The 19,586-nt window shown below is 42.1% G+C and overlaps 1 protein-coding gene across 2 annotated transcripts in view; it reads right to left on the bottom strand.

Moving 5' to 3' along the window:
- Window positions 1-15,554: 15,554 nt before the first annotated feature.
- ZC3H6 (zinc finger CCCH-type containing 6) overlaps window positions 15,555-19,586 on the bottom strand; it is a 645,204-nt gene continuing 641,172 nt past the window's right edge. For both annotated transcript variants that reach the window (XM_029594264.1, XM_029594263.1), the window contains one exon: window positions 15,555-17,989. In XM_029594264.1, the coding sequence (XP_029450124.1) occupies window positions 16,473-17,989 (1,517 nt within the window). In that variant the 3' untranslated portion in view covers window positions 15,555-16,472. The remainder of the gene's footprint in view (window positions 17,990-19,586) is intronic.

The following is a 19,586-nucleotide window of genomic DNA, read 5'->3' as shown; positions in this document are numbered from 1 at the left end:
TTCTCTTTACGATCCCCTCGGTCCTGAGGGGGAGAAGAGGGTATCGAAGGCTGAGAAGTTGTCGATGCCGGACGGTCACCGGTCGGTGGTCGATGCTGGCGCGACGTTGACGGTGCCGGTTCAGATGACGTCGATGCAATGGACGGAGTCGGGGTTTGAGCACGGAAGAGAAGTCCCATCTTCTCCATTCTGGCCTTGCGACATTTTGGTGTCATTAGGGCACATTTGGTGAAAGTCAAGACATCATGCTCTCGTCCAAGACACATTACACAGACTTTATGAGGGTCTGTAATGGACATGGTACGAGTACAGTCCGGGCACCGACGGAACCCCGACGCCATGGCCATAGAAAAAAATTGAGCCATGGTACGGTCGACGGCCAGTAGGCTGCGAGGGCTAAACTCGATGGTAATAGATGGAAAATGGGTAAAATCTTATCGGAGTACCGCGGACTGAAAAAGTTAACGGAGGGATCCCTGTGGGGCAATTTAACTTTTAATAATTCCATGAGGAAAATTCCTGTCAGGAATCCTTGCAGAGCTCTTTAACCATGTGGCTACTGCTGCGTGGAAAAAAGAAGACTAAAGAGGGACCCCTGCTGGCTGCAGGGTTAGTGCCATGCTGGGCATGCCCAGTAGGGGCCAGTCAAAGTTCTAGAAACTTTGACAAAAGTGTTCCGTGATTGGGCTCCATTCTGTGATGTCACCCATAAGTGAAGACTACCGTCCTGCTTGTCCTGTGAGAATGAGATGTACGAACAGCACAATACACATCAGTGAAGATCTGATGAGACTGAGTGAGGAAAGTCATACAAAAATGAGATTTCTAAATGTTCTCTCGCCCTAGCTTGATGGACTCTCTACCAGAGAGAGAAAACACAACAAATAAGAATGATACAAATGCCTACATGCTAGTAAAATACCTCACCTCGGTCACACACCCAGAACTGACCTTCACCAAGTACAGAAAGACCACAAATTATAAATATGGAGACAAAATGGAATGGAAAACCAAAACAGCCACTCTGCATGCAGTGCAAACCTGGAGAAATGAAAGAGGAATATAGCAGCTAACATAATAATGCACACAAACCAACCCACACAAAGTTAAACCTGTATTATGGAACACACTCAAACAGTAACAACCCTATTTATGAAAAGGCAACACTACAAATATTTAACCAGGCCCCAAAAACTAATATACCTCCTATTAAGAAAACAGAGCAAGCCAAGCTGCTATAGATCCCCACTCAGAAATAAATGTAAACCATACTAATAAATGTTACAAAACAGCTGAACAGAATAACATCCAATTAAAGATTCAGAAAAATTATTAAAAATTGTCCAACTATCAATAAAATATTTCAAAACAGCAGACACATCACATAATACCCAATAATTAAAATGGCAGTCAATCAAGAAAAAGAAACTTAAAAAGCCACCTTAACTTACCCTCTCCAGCAACTCTCCTACTCCTTTCCTTTGCAGGCCAATAGAACTCACCAGAAGCAGCAGTGGCTGCTGAAGCTCTGTCCTCACAGTTCTCTTCCTTAGGGTCCACAACCAGTCACTCACAGTCTGTTTCACACAGACCGGTAAGCTCCCTAACTAGTCTCTCTTCCTCACACACCAGTCACCTCCCTGACCAGTCTCCGTCTCTCTCTCACACACACACCAGTCATCTTCCTGACCAGTCTGTCTCTCTCTCTCACAGAAACACATCACCTCTGACCAGTCTTCTCTTAATCACACATGCTCTCTCATTTACATACAAGCTTTCAATCACACACAAATGCTCTTGGTGACACACTGGTTGAGAATCGCTGCCCTAGACAACCACCAAACCTAACCTTGAGTTACTAGATTATCCTCCTATAGTGGTATATAATATGATGACAATAATGTGTGCCATCCCAGAGGTGCTCTCTCTCTTTACTCCACTCCTCTTCCACTCCGAAAAGGAATGCGCGATAAATATCACAAATTCTTTTTCGGGCATATCGTACAGCTTAATGCCAGGAAAAAAGGTGTAGTTATTTCCGACGTTAAAATTGTGTGATAACATGTGTTACGCTATCACATGCTATCATAGATCCTGCCCAAACTTCTCCCCTTTGAATAAATTTTCAAAATTTGCATCGCGATAAATAATGTATGCGTTATCGTGGGTGTTAGGCCATTATCGCAGGCGTTCAGGCCCTAATGCATTTTGATGAATGACTGTCAGTTTGTACCTGAGGCAGTGGAGGATAAAGTGACTTTCGCAAGATCATAAGGAGCGGTAGTAGCATTTGAACCCTGGCTTCACTAGCTCATAGTCCGCTGCTCTAACCACTAGGCTACCCTTCAACTCCGATGAATCCAGATGACCACATGACTGCTTATTTTAAACAGTTTACTGATGGACCATCTTTGTGAATCGAGCAATAGTGCTGTATGCTGGGGTATAGCAGACATTTGATTCTGCTATCCGATAGAGCCAGGGAAACTACAGAAACAATGCATTCAGGTTTAGAAAAAGCGGGAAGATGGTTACCACTATTGTTGCGACCCCTGCCAGCTGTAATGCAGCACTGAGAGATATTCTCAGACTTCCTTCCAGCCCTTGGGTTTCTGTATCACCCAGGTTTGTCTTCTGTGGTGGGGAGGAAAGAAGAAAAAGCAGGGTATATAAAAATTAGGGCAAAAAATATACTGGGGATAAAAATATTTAAAGAAAAGACTATCTGAGCCCAAGACATGTCCTTAATGTACAAACAAAAAAAAATTAATGCACAAATAATGCTAAGCAGCAAGCTTCCAGTCTTAAAGCCCTGGTTAATAAGACAAAATTCTTCCTGCTTGGCATTATTATGCATTAATAACTATACTGTCATTCGGTGAAGCCATCATAACGGTTTACAAAATTTAAATTGTAAATCTCTTAACAATTGTGAAAAAAAAGTATAACAAGGTGCATATTAAACAGAGGTTAAACATTTCTAGTCCAGAAAGAATCATTATGAGGGAGGAGGAAGGTTTGTTTGGTTCTGGTTGGAGACAAGTTATTTTGAGGTTTTTGGATGGACGTTCGATTGGGAGTTAGGATGTTCAGAAGTATGAATGTCAATGTAGAATTTGCGAAACAGCCATGTTTTTAGGTATTTTTTGAAAGTTTTGAGGTTAGGTTGGGTTCTCAGATCTTTTGGTAGGGAGTTCCAAATTTCAGGGGAGGCAAGGGAAAAGGCTCTTTCTCTGGTTGTTGTCAAATGCGCATCTCTGATGGGGGGGACATTTCAGCGTCCTGAGTTGTTTGAACGTAGGTTTCTTTGAGGATTCTGGGGGGTTATGTTTAAGCCATTTAGTCCTTGATGTTCATTGTTTAGAATTTTATGTATGATGATCATTGATTTGAGTTCAATACGTGCTTTAGTTGGTTGCCAATGAAGTGAAATCAATATGGGCGTTATGTGTTCATTTCTCTTTGTTTCTGTCAGAACTCTGGCTGCTGAATTCTGCAGAATCTGGAGCGGTTTGAGGTTTGAATGAGGTATTCCAATCAGTAGGGAGTTGCAGTAGTCGAAGGTAGAGAAAATGAGTAGTTGTAAGACAGTTCTGAAATCATAAGGGTTAAGAAACGGTTTTAAATGTTAGAAGTCTGTGAAATCCTTCTTTAGTTTTGTTTGAAATGTGGTTCTTGAATGAAAGCAAAATTGCTTACCTTGAAATAGGTGTTATCCCAGGACAGCAGGATGTAGTCCTCACATATGGGTGACATCATTGATGGAGCCCTATTGCGGAAAACGTTCTGTCAAAGTTTCTAGAAACTTTTGACTGGCCCTGTGAGGCCACTGAGCATGCCATGATATTCTCTGCCACAGGGGTCTCTCTTCAGTCTCGTATGTAGCAATAAGCATTAGCAAAAAATAAAATAATAAAATGTATCGGACCCAAATCCCCGGGGTGGCGGGTGGGTTTAGTGAGGACTACATCCTGCTGTCCTGGGATAACACCTATTACAAGTTAAGCAATTTTACTTTATCCCATGGCAAGCAGGATGCTAGTCCTCACATATAGGTGATTAGCAAGCTAGAGGCTGAGTCATTTTGTAGTGAAGCAACAGTGAAGTATTGTTGTTGAAAATGAGGCAGCCGAAGATCACAGCAGATTGGATGTAGAAGGAGTTGGGATTAAACTGGAAACAAGTTCTTTAAGACAGATTGTCTGTAAGCTGAATCTTGTCGTCCTTGTTTGTCCAAACAGTAATGAGCTGCAAAGGTGTGAAGAGAACTCCATGTTGCTGCTTTACATATGTCAAGAATTGGCACTGAACAATAGTGTGCTACTGAGGTTAAGAACATAAGAACATAAGAAAATGCCATACTGGGTCAGGCCAAGGGTCCATCAAGCCCAGCATCCTGTTTCCAACAGTGGCCAATCCAGGCCATAAGAACCTGGCAAGTACCCAAAAACTAAGTCTATTTCATGTTACCATTACTAATGGCAGTGGCTATTCTCTAAGTGAACTTAATAGCAGGTGTTGGAGTTCTCCTCCAAGAACTTATCCAATCCTTTTTTAAACACCACTATACTAACTGCACTAACCACATCTTCTGGCAACAAATTCCAGAGTTTAATTGTGCGTTGAATAAAAAAGAACTTTCTCCGATTAGTTTTAAATGAGCCCCATACTAACTTCATGGAGTGCCCCCTAGTCTTTCTACTATCCGAAAGAGTAAATAACCGATTCACATCTACCCGTTCTAGACTTCTCATAATTTTAAACATCTCTATCATATCCCCCCTCAGCTGTATCTTCTCCAAGCTGGAAAGTCCTAACCTCTTTAGTCTTTCCTCATAGGGGAGCTGTTCCATTCCCCTTATCATTTTAGTAGCCCTTCTCTATCGCAATTACCGTATTTTCCGGCGTATAAGACGACTGGGCGTATAAGACGACCCCCCCTTTTTTATACATATTTTTAAGAAAAAAAATAATTTTACACTCAAACAGGAGCAACCCTATCTATGAAAAAGCAACACTACAAATACCGTATATCAGGCCCTAAAAACCAAAACAGCTATGAACAGAATAACATCCAACAATTAAAAACTCATAAAAACTATTAAACATTCTCCAAACACCAATAAAATATTTCAAAAAAGCAGACACATCACATAATATTAAATAATTAAAATGGCAGTCAATCAAGAAAAATAAACTTAAAAAGCCACCTTTACTTACCCCCTCCAGCAGCTCCGTAGCACACATCAGAAGCAGCAGTAGTGGCTAAGCTCTATACTCATGGTCCTCTTCCTTAAGGCCCATGTCTCTCTCACACACACACACCATACCAGTCATGCCCCCATGACCAGTTTCTGTCTCTCACACACCAATCATCTCCCAAACAGTCTTTGACACACACACCAGACACCTTCCTGAACAGTTTGTCTCATGTCATACACACACACAGGCTTCCCACTCCCGTGTTCTGCTTACCGTACATATACGGGCTTCTCACTCTCATAATCACTTTCTCTGTCTCACACACACACACACCAGTCTCTCTCTCATTTCCATGCTCGCTCTCCACGTGCACAGGCTTCTCATTCCCCGAATCACATTCTTTCTCTCACATTCACACACACCAGTCTCTTTCTCTCACACACACCGTCACCTTATCAACCAGTCTCTCTCTCATGCATGCGCGCGCACACACAGGCCTCCCACCCCATGCTCTCTCTCACATAATCAGGCTTCTTACTCCCATGCTTTCTCACATACCCATATTTCTCACTTCCATGCTTTTTCTCTCTCTCACACTCACATACACATCAGTCATCTCTCTGAGCAGTCACTTTCATTGTCTCTCACATATACACACACATGAGCTCTCTGACCAGTTTCTCTCACTCACACACATGCTCTCAATCAAATGCATTCTCTCACTTACACACAGGCAGGCTGGCTGCTTCTCTCTCTCTCACTCACTTCCTCTCCCCTCCCCCGCCCCCCAAGAACAAATAGTAGCTGCGGCAGTCTCCTCCTCCTCCAGCCCCCGCAGGCCAAAAAAGAAGAATCCCATCGGCCGCGGGAGGCTCACGCTGCTGTCTCATTTCCCTATTATCAGCTGCTTCGATTGCTCGGGGGCCGATGCTGCTGTCGCCGCTGCGATTTTTTCATGCGGCACGGCTTTCTCCTTCCCGCGCACCGCACTGTGTATCCTTTCCTGTTCCGGGTCGGGGGGCGGGAAAAAGAAAAGGCCAGCCGCGGATGCCACAGCTTTTTTTTTTTTTGCACCGCTGCCGTTCCCGCTGGGCTTGAACTTGCCGATAGCCCGGCGGCAACGGCAGCAGGAAAGGAAGAGCAGCGGGAGAAACCGGGAGCACGCGACAGGGGGCGGGGAAGAAGAAAAGGCCAGCCGCGGATGCCACAGCTGCCCTATAAGGCGATACCCGGCGTATAAGACGACCCCCGACTTTTAAGAAGATTTTCAGGGGTTAAAAAGTCGTCTTATACGCCGGAAAATACGGTATATCTTTTTTGAGATGCGGAAACCAGAATTGTACACAGTATTCAAGGTGCGGTCTCACCATGGAGCGATACAGAGGCATTAAGACATTTTCTGTTTTATTCCCCATTCCCTTTCTAATAATTCCCAACATTCTGTTTGCTTTTTTCACTGCCGCAGCACACTGAACCGACGATTTCAATGTGTTATCCACTATGAAGCCTAGATCTCTTTCTTGGGTTGTAGCACCTAATATGGAACCCAACATTGTGTAATTATAGCATGGGTTATTTTTCCCTATATGCATCACCTTGCACTTATCCATATTAAATTTCATCTGCCATTTGGATGCCCAATTTTCCAGTCTCACAAGGTCTTCCTGCAATTTATCACAATCTGCTTGTGATTTAACTACTCTGAACAATTTTGTGTCATCTGCAAATTTGATTATCTCACTCGTCGTATTTCTTTCCAGATCATTTACAAATATATTGAAAAGTAAGGGTCACAATACAGATCCCTGAGGCACTCCACTGTCCACTCCCTTCCACCGAGAAAATTGTCCATTTAATCCCACTCTCTGCTTCCTGTCCCTTAGCCAGTCTGCAATCCACGAAAGGACATCGCTACCCATCACATGACCTCTTACTTTTCCTAGAAGCCTCTCATGAGGAACCTCGTCAAAATCCAAGTACACCACATCTACTGGTTCACCCCCATCCACGTGTTTATTAACTCCTTCAAAAAAGTGAAGCAGATTTGTGAGGCAAGACTTGCCCTGGGTAAAGCCATGCTGACTTTGTTCCATTAAACCATGTCTTTCTATATGTTCTGTGATTTTGATGTTTAGAACACTTTCCACTATTTTTCCTGGCACTGAAGTCAGGCTAACCGGTCTGTAGTTTCCCGGCTCGCCCCTGGAGCCGTTTTTAAATATTGGGGTTACATTTGCTATCCTCCAGTCTTTAGGTACAATGGATGATTTTAATGATAAGTTACAAATTTTTACTAATAGGTCTGAAATTTCATTTTTTAGTTCCTTCAGAACTCTGGGGTGTATACCATCCGGTCCAGGTAATTTACTACTCTTCAGTTTGTCAATCAGGCCTACCACATCTTCTAGGTTCACTGTGATTTGATTCAGTCCATCTGAATCATTACCCATGAAAACCTTCTCCATTACAGGTACCTCCCAAACATCCTCTTCAGTAAACACCGAAGCAAAGAAATCATTTAATCTTTCCGCGATGGCCTTATCTTCTCTAAGTGCCCCTTTAACCCCTCGATCATCTAACGGTCCAACTGACTCCCTCACAGGCTTTCTGCTTCGTATATATTTAAAGAAGTTTTTACTGTGAGTTTTTGCCTCCACAGCAAACTTCTTTTCAAATTCTCTCTTAGCCTGTCTTATCAATGTCTTACATTTAACTTGCCAACGTTTATGCTTTATCCTATTTTCTTCTGTTGGATCCTTCTTCCAATTTTTGAATGAAGATCTTTTGGCTAAAATAGCTTCTTTCACCTCCCCTTTTAACCATGCCGGTAATCGTTTTGCCTTCTTTCCACCTTTCTTAATGTGTGGAATACATCTGGACTGTGCTTCTAGAATGGTATTTTTTAACAATGACCACGCCTCTTGGACATTTTTTACTTTTGTAGCTGCTCCTTTCAGTTTTTTTCTAACAATTTTTCTCATTTTATCAAAGTTTCCCTTTTGAAAGTTTAGCACGAGAGCCTTGGATTTGCACACTGTTCCTCTTCCAGTCATTAAATCAAATTTGATCATATTATGATCACTATTGCCAAGCGGCCCCACCACCATTACCTCTCTCACCAAGTCCTGTGCTCCACTGAGAATTAGATTAAAAATTGCTCCCTCTCTCGTCGGTTCCTGAACCAATTGCTCCATAAAGCTATCATTTATTCCATCCAGGAACGTTATCTCTCTAGGGTGTCCCGATGATACATTTACCCAGTCAATATTGGGGTAATTGAAGTCTCCATTATTACTGCACTACCAATTTGGTTAGCTTCCCTAATTCTCTTAGCATTTCACTGCCCTTCTCACCATCTTGGCCAGGTGGACGGTAGTATACCCCTTTCACTATAGTCTTCCCCGACACACAAGGGATTTTTACATATATAGATTCAATTTTGCATTTAGTCTCATGCAGGATGTTTATCCTGTTGGACTCTATGCCATCCAGGACATAAAGCGCCACACCTCCTCCCGGGTGCTCCTCTCTGTCATTGCGATATAATTTGTACCCCGGTATAGCACTGTCCCATTGGTTATCCTCTTTCCACCATATCTCTGAGATGCCAATTAAGTCTATGTCATCATTCACTGCTATACATTCTAATTCTCCCATCTTACTTCTTAGACTTCTGGCATTAGCATACAAACATTTCAAAGTTTGTTTTTTGTTTGTATTTTCATTCTGCTTTTTAATTGATAGGGATAAGTTAGAATTTTTTTAGCTTGGGTGAGTTTTTAGTTACAGGCACTTGGACTATTTTTCTTATTATTGGAACCTCACTGTCGGGATGCCCTAATTCTAATGCATCATTAGTATCCTTTGAAGATACCTCTCTCCGAACCATGTGCTGCTGAGCGACTGTCGGCTTTCCCCTTTGTTCTAGTTTAAAAGCTGCTCTATCTCCTTTTTAAAGGTTAGCGCCAGCAGTCTGGTTCCACCCTGGTTAAGGAGGAGCCCATCCCTTCGGAAGACTCCCCCTTCCCCAAAAGGTTCCCCAGTTCCTAACAAAACTGAATCCTTCTTCCTTGCACCATCGTCTCATCCACGCATTGAGACTCCAGAGCTCTGCCTAAATGTGCCTTTACTCGCCCTTGAAGAGGAAGGCCTGCTTTTTCATAGCAAAACTGTATACAATCTGCTAGCCAATTGGATAGAGTATATTTTCCCACTGCTTTTCCCGGTTTGTTTGGATCATAAGATACAAAGAGTTCAGTGGATTTCCTATGAACTGCAGTGCGGTCTAAGTAGAATGCTAGCGCACACTTACAGTCCAAGATATGTAAGGCCCGTTCTCCGTGGAGAGAATGAGGCCTTGGAAAGAATGTGGGCAAAACTATGGATTGGTTCAAGTGGAATTCTGTAACTACTTTGGGAAGGAATTTTGGATGTGTACGGAGAACCACTCTGTCATGTAGGAAGTTTGTATAGAGTGAGAACGTGACAAGTGCTTGTAACTCACTAACCCTTCTAGCCGAGGTAATAGCTATAAGGAAGATAGTCTTCCATGTGAGAAATTTTAGATCACAGGAATTCATGGGATCAAAAGGAGAATGCATGAGTCTTGTTAAGACCAAATTCAGGTCCCATTCTGTGACTGGTGGCCGAATTGGTGGTTTAAGGTGAATTAAAACTCTCATAAATCTACTGACAAGAGGATGTAGAGATATTGGTGCATCTCCCATCTTGTTATGGTAAGCTGAGATTGCACTTAAATGTACTCTTACAGATGTCTGGAGACCAGAATCTGAAAGTTGCCATAAGTAGTCTAGTAGAGAAGGAGTGGGGCAGGAGAAAGGGTCAATGCTTTTTTGCATGCACCACACGGCAAATATGTTCCATTTCGAAGAATAATTCTTTCGTGTTGAAGGTTTACGTGAAGCTTTAAGCACTTGAGATACATTAGTTGAAAGATTGAGTGGTTGTAAAATCAAGCTTTCAACATCCATGCTGTCAGGGTTAGGGATTGAAGGTTGGGATGGCACAACCGACCCTGATCCTGAGTTATGAGAGTGGGAGCTACACCCAGGCGAATTGGTTCTCTGATCGAGAGATCTAAAAGTGTGGGAAACCACACTTGTCAAGGCCAATACGGGGTTATGAGTATCATGGGCCCTTTGTCCTGTTGTAGCTTCACTAGAATTTTGGTTATGAGCGGTATCGGAGGATACGCGTATAGAAGGCCTGAGTTCCAAGGGCAAGCAAAGGCGTCCTTGGCTAGTTGGTGATTCTGTCTCTGCAGAGTGCAGAATTTGTCCACTTTGTGATTCAGGGGTGACACAAAGAGGTCTATTGTTGGTTGTCCCCAACATTGAAAAATCCTGGTCGCTACTAAGGGATCCAGGGACCATTTGTGTGGTTGGAACTGGAGAGTGAGTTGATCCGTCACTACATTATTTATTTATTTATTTTGAGTTTTTCTATACCGGCATTCGCGATTGGAATCACATCATGCCGGTTTACAATTAACTAGGGGTGCAAAAGGAGATATAAATAAAAACATTAACAGGTAGTGAGAGAAATAGTTGCAGTTAGAATAAAACAGGGATATAACAAAACTTGGAGCAATGAAAAGGCGATGGGGAATAACATAACTTGGGGCAGAGCAAAGGCAATAGGAATTTAACGTAGAGAACAAATTTGCCAGTTAATGGTGATTGCAAAGTTATGGTATTTGAAAAGTTATTGATTACCATGTTATGTTAAAATCTGCTTTTCGATTCAAGGTGAGTTAAAGTTCAGCTGTAGTCTGGGAAGGCTTTCCTAAATAAACATGTTTTGAGTCTTTTCCTGAATGTTGGAAGGCACGGTTCCTGTCTCAGATCAGGTGGGATGGAGTTCCATAGTGTAGGTCCTGCAGTGGAGAAAGCCCTGTCTCTGAAGGTTATGTGCTGAGATGTTTTGGAGTGTGGTACCTGCAGGGATTCTCTGTATGACTGTCTGATGGGTCTGGTGGAGGTATATTTTTTGAATGGGATTTGTAGGTTAAGCGGAGAGTATTGATGGATGGCTTTGCAGACAGTGGTAATGGACTTATATAAGATTATATAGTGAATAGGCAACCCGTGTAGATCTACGGCATTGTGATCTATGTGTAGATCTACGGCATTGTGAATGCCTGCCAGATAAGTGGCCCGGAGAAACATTGAGTGTGTCAGGGCCCAGTCCCAAATCTGTGCAGCTTCTTGACAAAGGAGATACGAGCCCGTACCTCCCTGTTTGTTGATGTACCACATGGCTACTGTGTTGTCTGTTTGGATTAGAACAGTCTTGTGTGTAAGGCAGTCCTTGAACACATGCAGCGCATAACGTATAGCTTAAAGTTCCAGGAAATTGATTTGAAATGTTGCTTTGAGTTTTGTCCAAGTACCCTGGGTTTGGAGATTATTTATATGAGCTCTCCAACCTAAGGTGGATGCATCTGTAGTTAAGGTTATCTGTGGGACTGGTTGTTGGAAGGGTAGGCCCTTGCGCAAGTTGTCCTTGTTCGCCCACCAAAGTAGAGATGAACGTAGCTGGTGGGTTACTTGGATTGGAAAATACAGTGGTTGAATAGCTTGGATCCATTGTGATCTTAATGTCCATTGGGTTACTCTCATGGCGAGCCGTGCCATAGGAGTGACATGTACTGTGGAGGTCATGTGACCTAGTAAGGTTAGAAACTGATGAGCTGTTTGTTTCCTTGAGTGAATTGAGTTTGCCAGTAGGGAAAGTGTTTCTGCCTGATCCTCGGGTAGAAAAGCTTTTGAGAGGATGGTGTTCAATTCTGCTCCTATAATTTGAAGCAGGTGAGATGGAGTGAGATGGGACTTTTGATAATTTATAAGAAAGGCCATGGAGTGAAGTAGAGTAATTGTTCGACTGAGAGAAGCCAGAGCTCCTTGTTGAGATTGACTTCTGATGAGCTAGTTGTCTAGATAGGGGAAGACATGGACACTTTCCTTGCACAAGTGTGCTGCTATTACTGCCAGACATTTTGTGAATACTCTGGGAGCTGAGGCAAGTCCGAATGGTAGTACTCTGTAGTGGAAATGTTGATGACCCACCATGAAGCGCAGATACTTGCGGTGAGGAGGGAATATTGGAATGTGAGCGTAAGCGTCTTGTAGATCCAGAGAACAAAGCCAGTCTCCTGTTTGAAGAAGTGGAAGCATGGTGCCTAGAGAAACCATCCTGAACTTTTCTTTCTTCAGAAATTTGTTGAGATTTCTGAGGTCTAGGATGGGACGTAGGCCTCCTGTTTTCTTTGGAATGAGGAAATAACGGGAGTAGAATCCTCTGCCCTGCTGAGTCTGGGGCACCGGCTCTACAGCCCTGGCTCTCAGAAGAGTGGGTAATTCTACTTGCAATTGGATTATGTGATTTTCGGTTAGAGGAAGAGGTCTCGGAGGAGAATCTCTTGGAATTGAGAGGAAATTGAGTTGGTAGCTTCGAGATATTATTGCGAGTACCCATTGGTCTGTCGTTATTTGTAATCAATGATTGTAAAAGGAGGATACTCGGCCTCCTACCGAAAGCTGTGGATGAGGATTGGAGAGATGGCTTTAGTCTCTGGGAAGAACCTCAAAAGCCTGCAGCCGGTCCCGTCTGCGGTGGAGGTTGAGGCCTAGTTGCAGTAGGCTGTCTGGACTGAGCTCTTTGCTGTGGCCTAGTAGATCTGCCTCTTGATGTTGGAGGGTAATAACACCTCTGTCTATAGAAAGGTAGTCTAGATTCCTTTCTGGGAGGCCGGCGAGATGACTGTGCAGCAGAATCCTGCGGAATTGATGAAAGATGGCGTAGGCTTTCTGTATGTTCTTTAAAAGTGCAACTGCATCTTGCACTTTTGAACCAAAGATGTTATCACCCAGACATGGTAAGTCAACCAATTTTTCTTGGACTTCAGGCCTGAGGTCCGAGGCTTTTAGCCATGCCCAACGTTTTGCACTTATACCAGAGGCCGCTACTCTGGAGGCTGTTTCAAATCAGTCATAAGCAGCTCGGACTTCATGCTTGTCAGCTTCAAGTCCTTTGCGAATAATTGCTTGGGCTGCTTCCTGATATTGTTGTGGTAATGATGTGGTAAAATCTTGCATCTGTTTCCACAGATTTCTTTGATATTGAGTCATGTATAATTGATAAGATGAAATCCTGGTATTTAACATGGCTCCTTGGTAAATCTTCCTTCCCAGAGAATCTAAGAATCTATGATCCTTTCCTGGGGGAGTGGAGGAATGTGGCCTTATTCTTTTTGATTTCTTTTGTGCTGATTCCACAACCACTTATTGGTGTGGAAGCTGTGACTTTTGGTAGCCAGGAATAGACTGTACCAAATAAGTAGTGTCCATTCTTTTACTGACAGCAGGTACTGAGCATGGGTGCTCCCAAAGTCCAGGAGGACTTGATGAACAGGTATGGCTACTACTTGTTTTGGAGGATCCACAAATTGGAGAACCTTCAATGTTTGTTGCCTAGAATCCTCCTTCGTCACCAATGTGAAGGGTATGGTGTCCGCCATATCCTGGACAAAATTTGTAAATGATAAATCCTCTGGTGGAGATTTTTTCCTTTGGTCTGGTGGTGAAGGATCCGACAAAGTCTTCAGAGGAAGTGTCTGTATGTCCCTCATCCCAAGTATCATACTGATCATCTTGATGAGGAGATATGGGCGAGGATCTTGGTGGACGAGGAACTCCTGATGGACCTGGTTGCGGGTCATCGACGGGAATCTGTTCAGGAACCTCTTCTTGTGGTATAGATGGAAGAGCACTGACTACTTCATCGAATCTTTTCATGAGAAGCTGGTAAAGCGCTAGCTCAGGATGTCCTGGAGCCCCAGGTAACATCGATGGCATCGGGTCTGGTATCGATGATGGAATCGGTGCTGGCATAGACTTGGGTTGCGGTGCCGGCATCGGCAGGGTTGTTGGCAATGGTGCAGGCACCAGCATCGATGGGGTTGTCAGCATCGGTGCAGGCACCGGTATCGGTGTGGGCACCGGCATCGGTACTAGTACCAGCATAGGTGTCAGTACTGGCATCGGCGAAGGCGCCAGAATCTACATCTGTTCTTTTAAGGCCTGAAGCACCGCTTGTCTGATGAAATCTGACAATTCCTGCGTAACAATTGGTGCAGGCAGAGCAGCTGTACGTGGTGGCGGTATAGGTGTCAAAGGAATCTCCACAGGACCCTGTGGAGGTTCAACTACTCGTACATTTTCATGGGGTAAAGGCCCTGGCATCCAAGGTACCAGTGTTTCCTGAGTTCTTGTCCTTTTCGCAGTCGGTTCCTCCGGGGAAAGAAGCGCTGCAGGCGTCGATGTATGTCGATGTCGGTGCTTTGAGCGGTGTTCTATCACTGACTTTGTCGATGCTATCGATGAGTCTGCGATGGATGGTCCCCCAACCTTTCCGGACGACGTTTTTTCAAAATTATTCTTTTTGAAACTCCGGCCGGAGACGATTTAGTCGAGGTAGAGGGAGATGGCAAAAGTTGCAGATGGAATAGATGCTCCATCTTGTCTTGGCAGGCTTTTCGTCCCTTTGGAGTCATTTCTGCACATTTACTGCAGGTTGTGACATCATGTTTTTCCCCAAACAAAGCACACACTCAAGATGCCTACAGCAGCGCGGAAAAACGAAGACTGAAGAGAGACCCCTGTGGCAGAGAATATCATGGCATGCTGGGCATGCTCAGTGGCCTCACAGGGCCAGTCAAAAGTTTCTAGAAACTTTGACAGAAAGTTTTCCGCAATAGGTCTCCATCAATGATATCACCCATATGTGAGGACTAGCATCCTGCTTGTCCTGGGATAAAGCTCTTTATCAATAATAATTCCGAGGTTCGTGGTGTGGGTGGTGGGGAGTATAGAGTTCATTTGTTTGTCATGTAAAGGCAGGGGTGGCGGAGTTGGATTGGGTTTTTTGTCCATGAGGATTATTTCAGTTTTGTCGATGTTGATTATGAGCTTCAGAGAATTTAGGAGATGTTTAATCGAGATTATATTATAGATTATATTATATATATATAATTATATCACTTATACATTATTATAAGGGGTTGGGTAACCTTTTTCGATATACCTGACAGATAATATACAGCGTATCAAACATTTAAAATCACAGTTTTAGATATGTAGATTTAGTTTCTTTAGTTATATGCTTTTTTATATAAAAAATGTTTAGGTTAATTTGTCCACAGTAGGTTTGCCTGCACCATATAATTAGACTAGGGCCAAGTTCTCTGTATTTTTCCTCCATTCATTTTCCCAGTTTTGTACCTTAGAGTTGTCAAAATTTAAAGACTATAAACTTAATAATATACACTTATCCACAGTTTCTTTTTTAATGTTTTGTTAAAAATCCATAAACAGGCACAATGAATACAAGCACTGTAGTTACATAAATACAAAAAAAGCAAATACAAATTAAGCAGCTGAATATAAAGTATACAGCAATACATGAACACCACAATGTAAGCCAAGAGTTCAAAACAGTGGGCATGTGAAAAATTAAATAAAACAGACAACTCAGGTATCACTTAACAGTAATATCCTAATTAATGTACTTCACTTTTCTTCTATGTACAGTATAGAATAAAATACTTTTAAAAGATAAGACAGCTTCAACTACAGTATATCAATAATTCGTCATCATGTGGTATACATATTTTTCACTAAGAATTTTGACATGAATAAAAAGTTATGCTTTACATCAACTGCACAGACCATAAGTTCAAGATAAAATCTTAGTTGTACTTAATTCAATATTATTTCGGTTTGCATGTTTGGCTTGTTTGTTGAGTAAATCCAGTCTCTTAATGGTTTTGTCAGAAGCTCTTTTACACAGTATTGCTTGATACTATACAATCATACAAAAGTGGCGATCTTTATCTAAACAGTTATTATGAAAAAGACAGCATACACATACTGTGTTACAGGTTTTCAGTGTTGATATCTTCATAATGTTTTATTTACAGTGAAAGTGCCTCATTTGAATCTAAGGTGATTATGTTACTACATATCATATATTACAGTCTCTGACACTGGAAAAATATTATGTAGAAAATACCACAGTTTTGCAAACACCAGCGCATATATCTGCATGTGGTTCTGAAATTATTAGCAGCTGAAAAGTGTTAGTAATCATAATTTAAAAATAAATAAAGCAAAGAGGTAAACCAGTTACAAAACAGCAGAAAATTGCATTATTCATAGCAGTAAGAAGTAATTTGTTTCCTGAAGCAAGTGCTAACAAAATGGAGAGGCTGTAGGATCAAAGGTCTTGAAAACATCTTTTAGTGGTTTACCATCGGAATCTCCATTTGGATCACTGTCTTGTGTCTGATTCACCTGTCCAGATTGTCTTGCCTGCCTTGGGTCACTGTACTGTGGTCGAATGAGGCCTGTTAAAGCCTGGATGGGGAGATTATGTACTGCTGGTGCGGCACTGGAGTGTGGCAGCCCAAGTTTAGATTGAGATTTGTTGATACTATTTGTCTTATCTGCATGAGCATCCAATGATCCTTCAACACTTTTGTCCTGATTTGGGATGTACTTTGGCTGCATTGGCGTTTCTTGATGATCAGGTTCACTTGTGCTAGGGATTTTCAGGATACCTGTTCTTTTCTGGTGCTCTCCATTCTCCCCAGAATTACTGTGACCTGAATCTAATAAAGAGGAGGAACTGTGATCTCTTGGATCATAAAGACTGATGCCCTTCAGTACAGAGGTTGGGCTTCCTAATCTTACATTAGCTGAAGACAGCTTGGGTGCATAAGGAGGCAAAGCATCTTGGTCAGGTTTACAAATCATGGCTCCTGAACTCTGTGATGAACCAGACACTGATCTGGTTAAACGAGGATGGATTTTGGAAGGATGAGAATCCTTTGCTATCATGGGATGATTTTCAGTGCTAGACAATCTGTGTAGCCTGGGATCAACATTCTTTTGTAACCGGGGATCACCCAGTTTAGTTGAAGTATGTGAGTCTGTAGATTGATCCTTTTGTCCACTTCTGCCTGTTATACAAATACCCTTTGCTTTGGCAGCTAAGCGTGGATCAGCTGGCATATGTTGATGAAGCTCACTAGCTAGGTTTATTGATTTATTTAGCCTTTGATCAGCTATAAGTGGAGGTAGAGGTAAATTAATCGAAGAAACTGGATCAGGCTTTGGTAAAGGTATTGGAAGTAGGTCTTCAGGAGCCCACACAATTAGTTTAGCAAAGGTTGGTTTGGTTAGGATAATGTCCATTTTAATGTGACTAAATTGCCTCAGCTGAGATCTTGGATCTCTTAATGTTACACCAGGTAAAGATTCTAAAGGTATTATGACAGCTTTCTCCCTCAGCTCCCTTTCTATATCTTCTTCATCATCATCCATTCCCTTTTGCTTGATCTTAACTCCTGTGTGGATATGTTGCATATCAAACTTAACTCCACGAACAGATGAGCTTGCATGAACATTTTCATTAGGCTTTACTTTCCTAGTGTTTCGTGCAAGCCTTGGATCAGAACAAACAGAATCTGAATGCTTTCTAACATTAGCTCTTGGGACAGATCTCAAACGGGGATCTGTAGCCTGGCTTCCTGCACACTTTTCTTTTGCTAGTCTTGGATCACTAGGAGTAACGAGTATGTGCTGCTCCATGGAATGCTGTTGCTGATTCCTTAGTGTTTCAGTTTGTTTCCTCAGTGTTTTTAAAATTGATTTGACACTGTTTCCCTCTTCCTCTTCACTGCTAGAGTACCAGTTTCCAGTATCATCTAAAGGAAGATAAATATGGCCCAAATTAATCTAACACTTTTCTAATAGTTTCATAAGTAATAATATAAATATTAAACTCTTCCAGCATGCCACCTTAGTAAGTAGAACAGTTTTAATATTCACTTTCTTAAAGCAGCATTTCAAGCTATTTGACAAAGACAGCAAATTGAAATGTTTCCCACAAATTTGTACTAATAAAATATAGTGTTAGCATATTTATTTATTTATTAATATTAATTTTCTATAAATTTAGAGCCACCTTCGGCACTCTATGGCCTCAGATAGTCTATCAGATAGCTTCTATAAAAATACTGGTCTATCCAACAGGTTGAGGTAGGGGTTGGAATGCCTATGGGAAAATTAACTAGCAGTTTCTAACATGCACCACACCTAAAATTAAAGGGAAATAACATTTTATTCAAATGTTATTTTATCCATGTAATGTCAAACAGCTCAATTTTACCCTATATATCCATGAAGAGCATTTCAATCAACCTTCAGGAATTAAGCCCCACTCAATACTTCTACGTTGGCCACCTATCTCTGCTTCTATTCCCCGTTTCCAGCTAACTGCCATCCCAGCAGAGTTTTATTTTTATTTTATTTAGATTTATATTCCGCTTTTCGCACTTTTTTTCAGCGCTTCAAAGTGGATTACATTCAGGTACTATAGGTATTTCCCTTTCCCCAGAGGCTTACAATCTAAGTTTGTACCTGAGGCAATGGAGGGTAAAGTGACTTGCCCAAGGTCACAAGGAGCAACAGCAGGACTTGAACCCTGGTCTCCTGGTTCTTAGCCCACTGCTCTAACCACTAGGAAGGTTGAACTAAAACTCTGCAAGAGAAGGTGGGGCTCTGAACACAAGGCAGTTCACAATCCCATTGTTCAGTAAACGTTCCTGCCAGCTCAACTTCAAAAAGCACCCCACATACCTCTGCCAGGGTGCATCACAATTGCCATTCCAGAATACCACTTGCAATTTGCAAACTTGTGACTGGTATTCATAAACACTGATTTCAACTTGAGTTTGCTATTCAGAGTTACTTAACCACAAAAGTAACATCTATAGCAGGTCTAACTATTCTGATTAATTTAACTGGATAACTATGGAAATTTCTACTTTTCGGGCTAAATTAGCCGGTTAAACAGTGCTTCCTCAATCCTCCTACTGCCCTTTTACTGGATATCTGGCTAACTACTTAGCTGGATAAGTTGCTTATCAAGCTAAGTGGTGGCTGCTATTTGGCCACATTCAGAGGCTGCCACTTAGCTTGATAAGCCACTTATTCGGCTAAGTAGTTAGCCGAATATCCAGTAATCGGGTAGTAGGAAGATCGAGGCAGCAGTACTTATCCAGCTAACTTAGCAGGATAAGAGCTATTTCTGCAGTTATTCAGTTAAATTAATCAGATAAATTAGACTTGCCATACAGCAGGACTAACAGTCGGATATAACTTATTTGTAAGTAATGCTTTTAGACGGGATATTCAGTTTAATATCCCTGGTAAGTTAGCCGGATAAAACTTATCCGGCTAACTTACCTAAACATTTTGTTGAATATCTGCCTCAATGATTATAGCATGTTAAAATTAATA

Source organism: Rhinatrema bivittatum, chromosome 3, assembly GCF_901001135.1.
Source record: "Rhinatrema bivittatum chromosome 3, aRhiBiv1.1, whole genome shotgun sequence".
Taxonomy (NCBI): Eukaryota; Metazoa; Chordata; class Amphibia; order Gymnophiona; family Rhinatrematidae; genus Rhinatrema; species Rhinatrema bivittatum.
The sequence above is the reverse complement of the archived record's forward strand: the minus strand, read 5'-3'. Positions and strand labels throughout refer to the sequence as shown.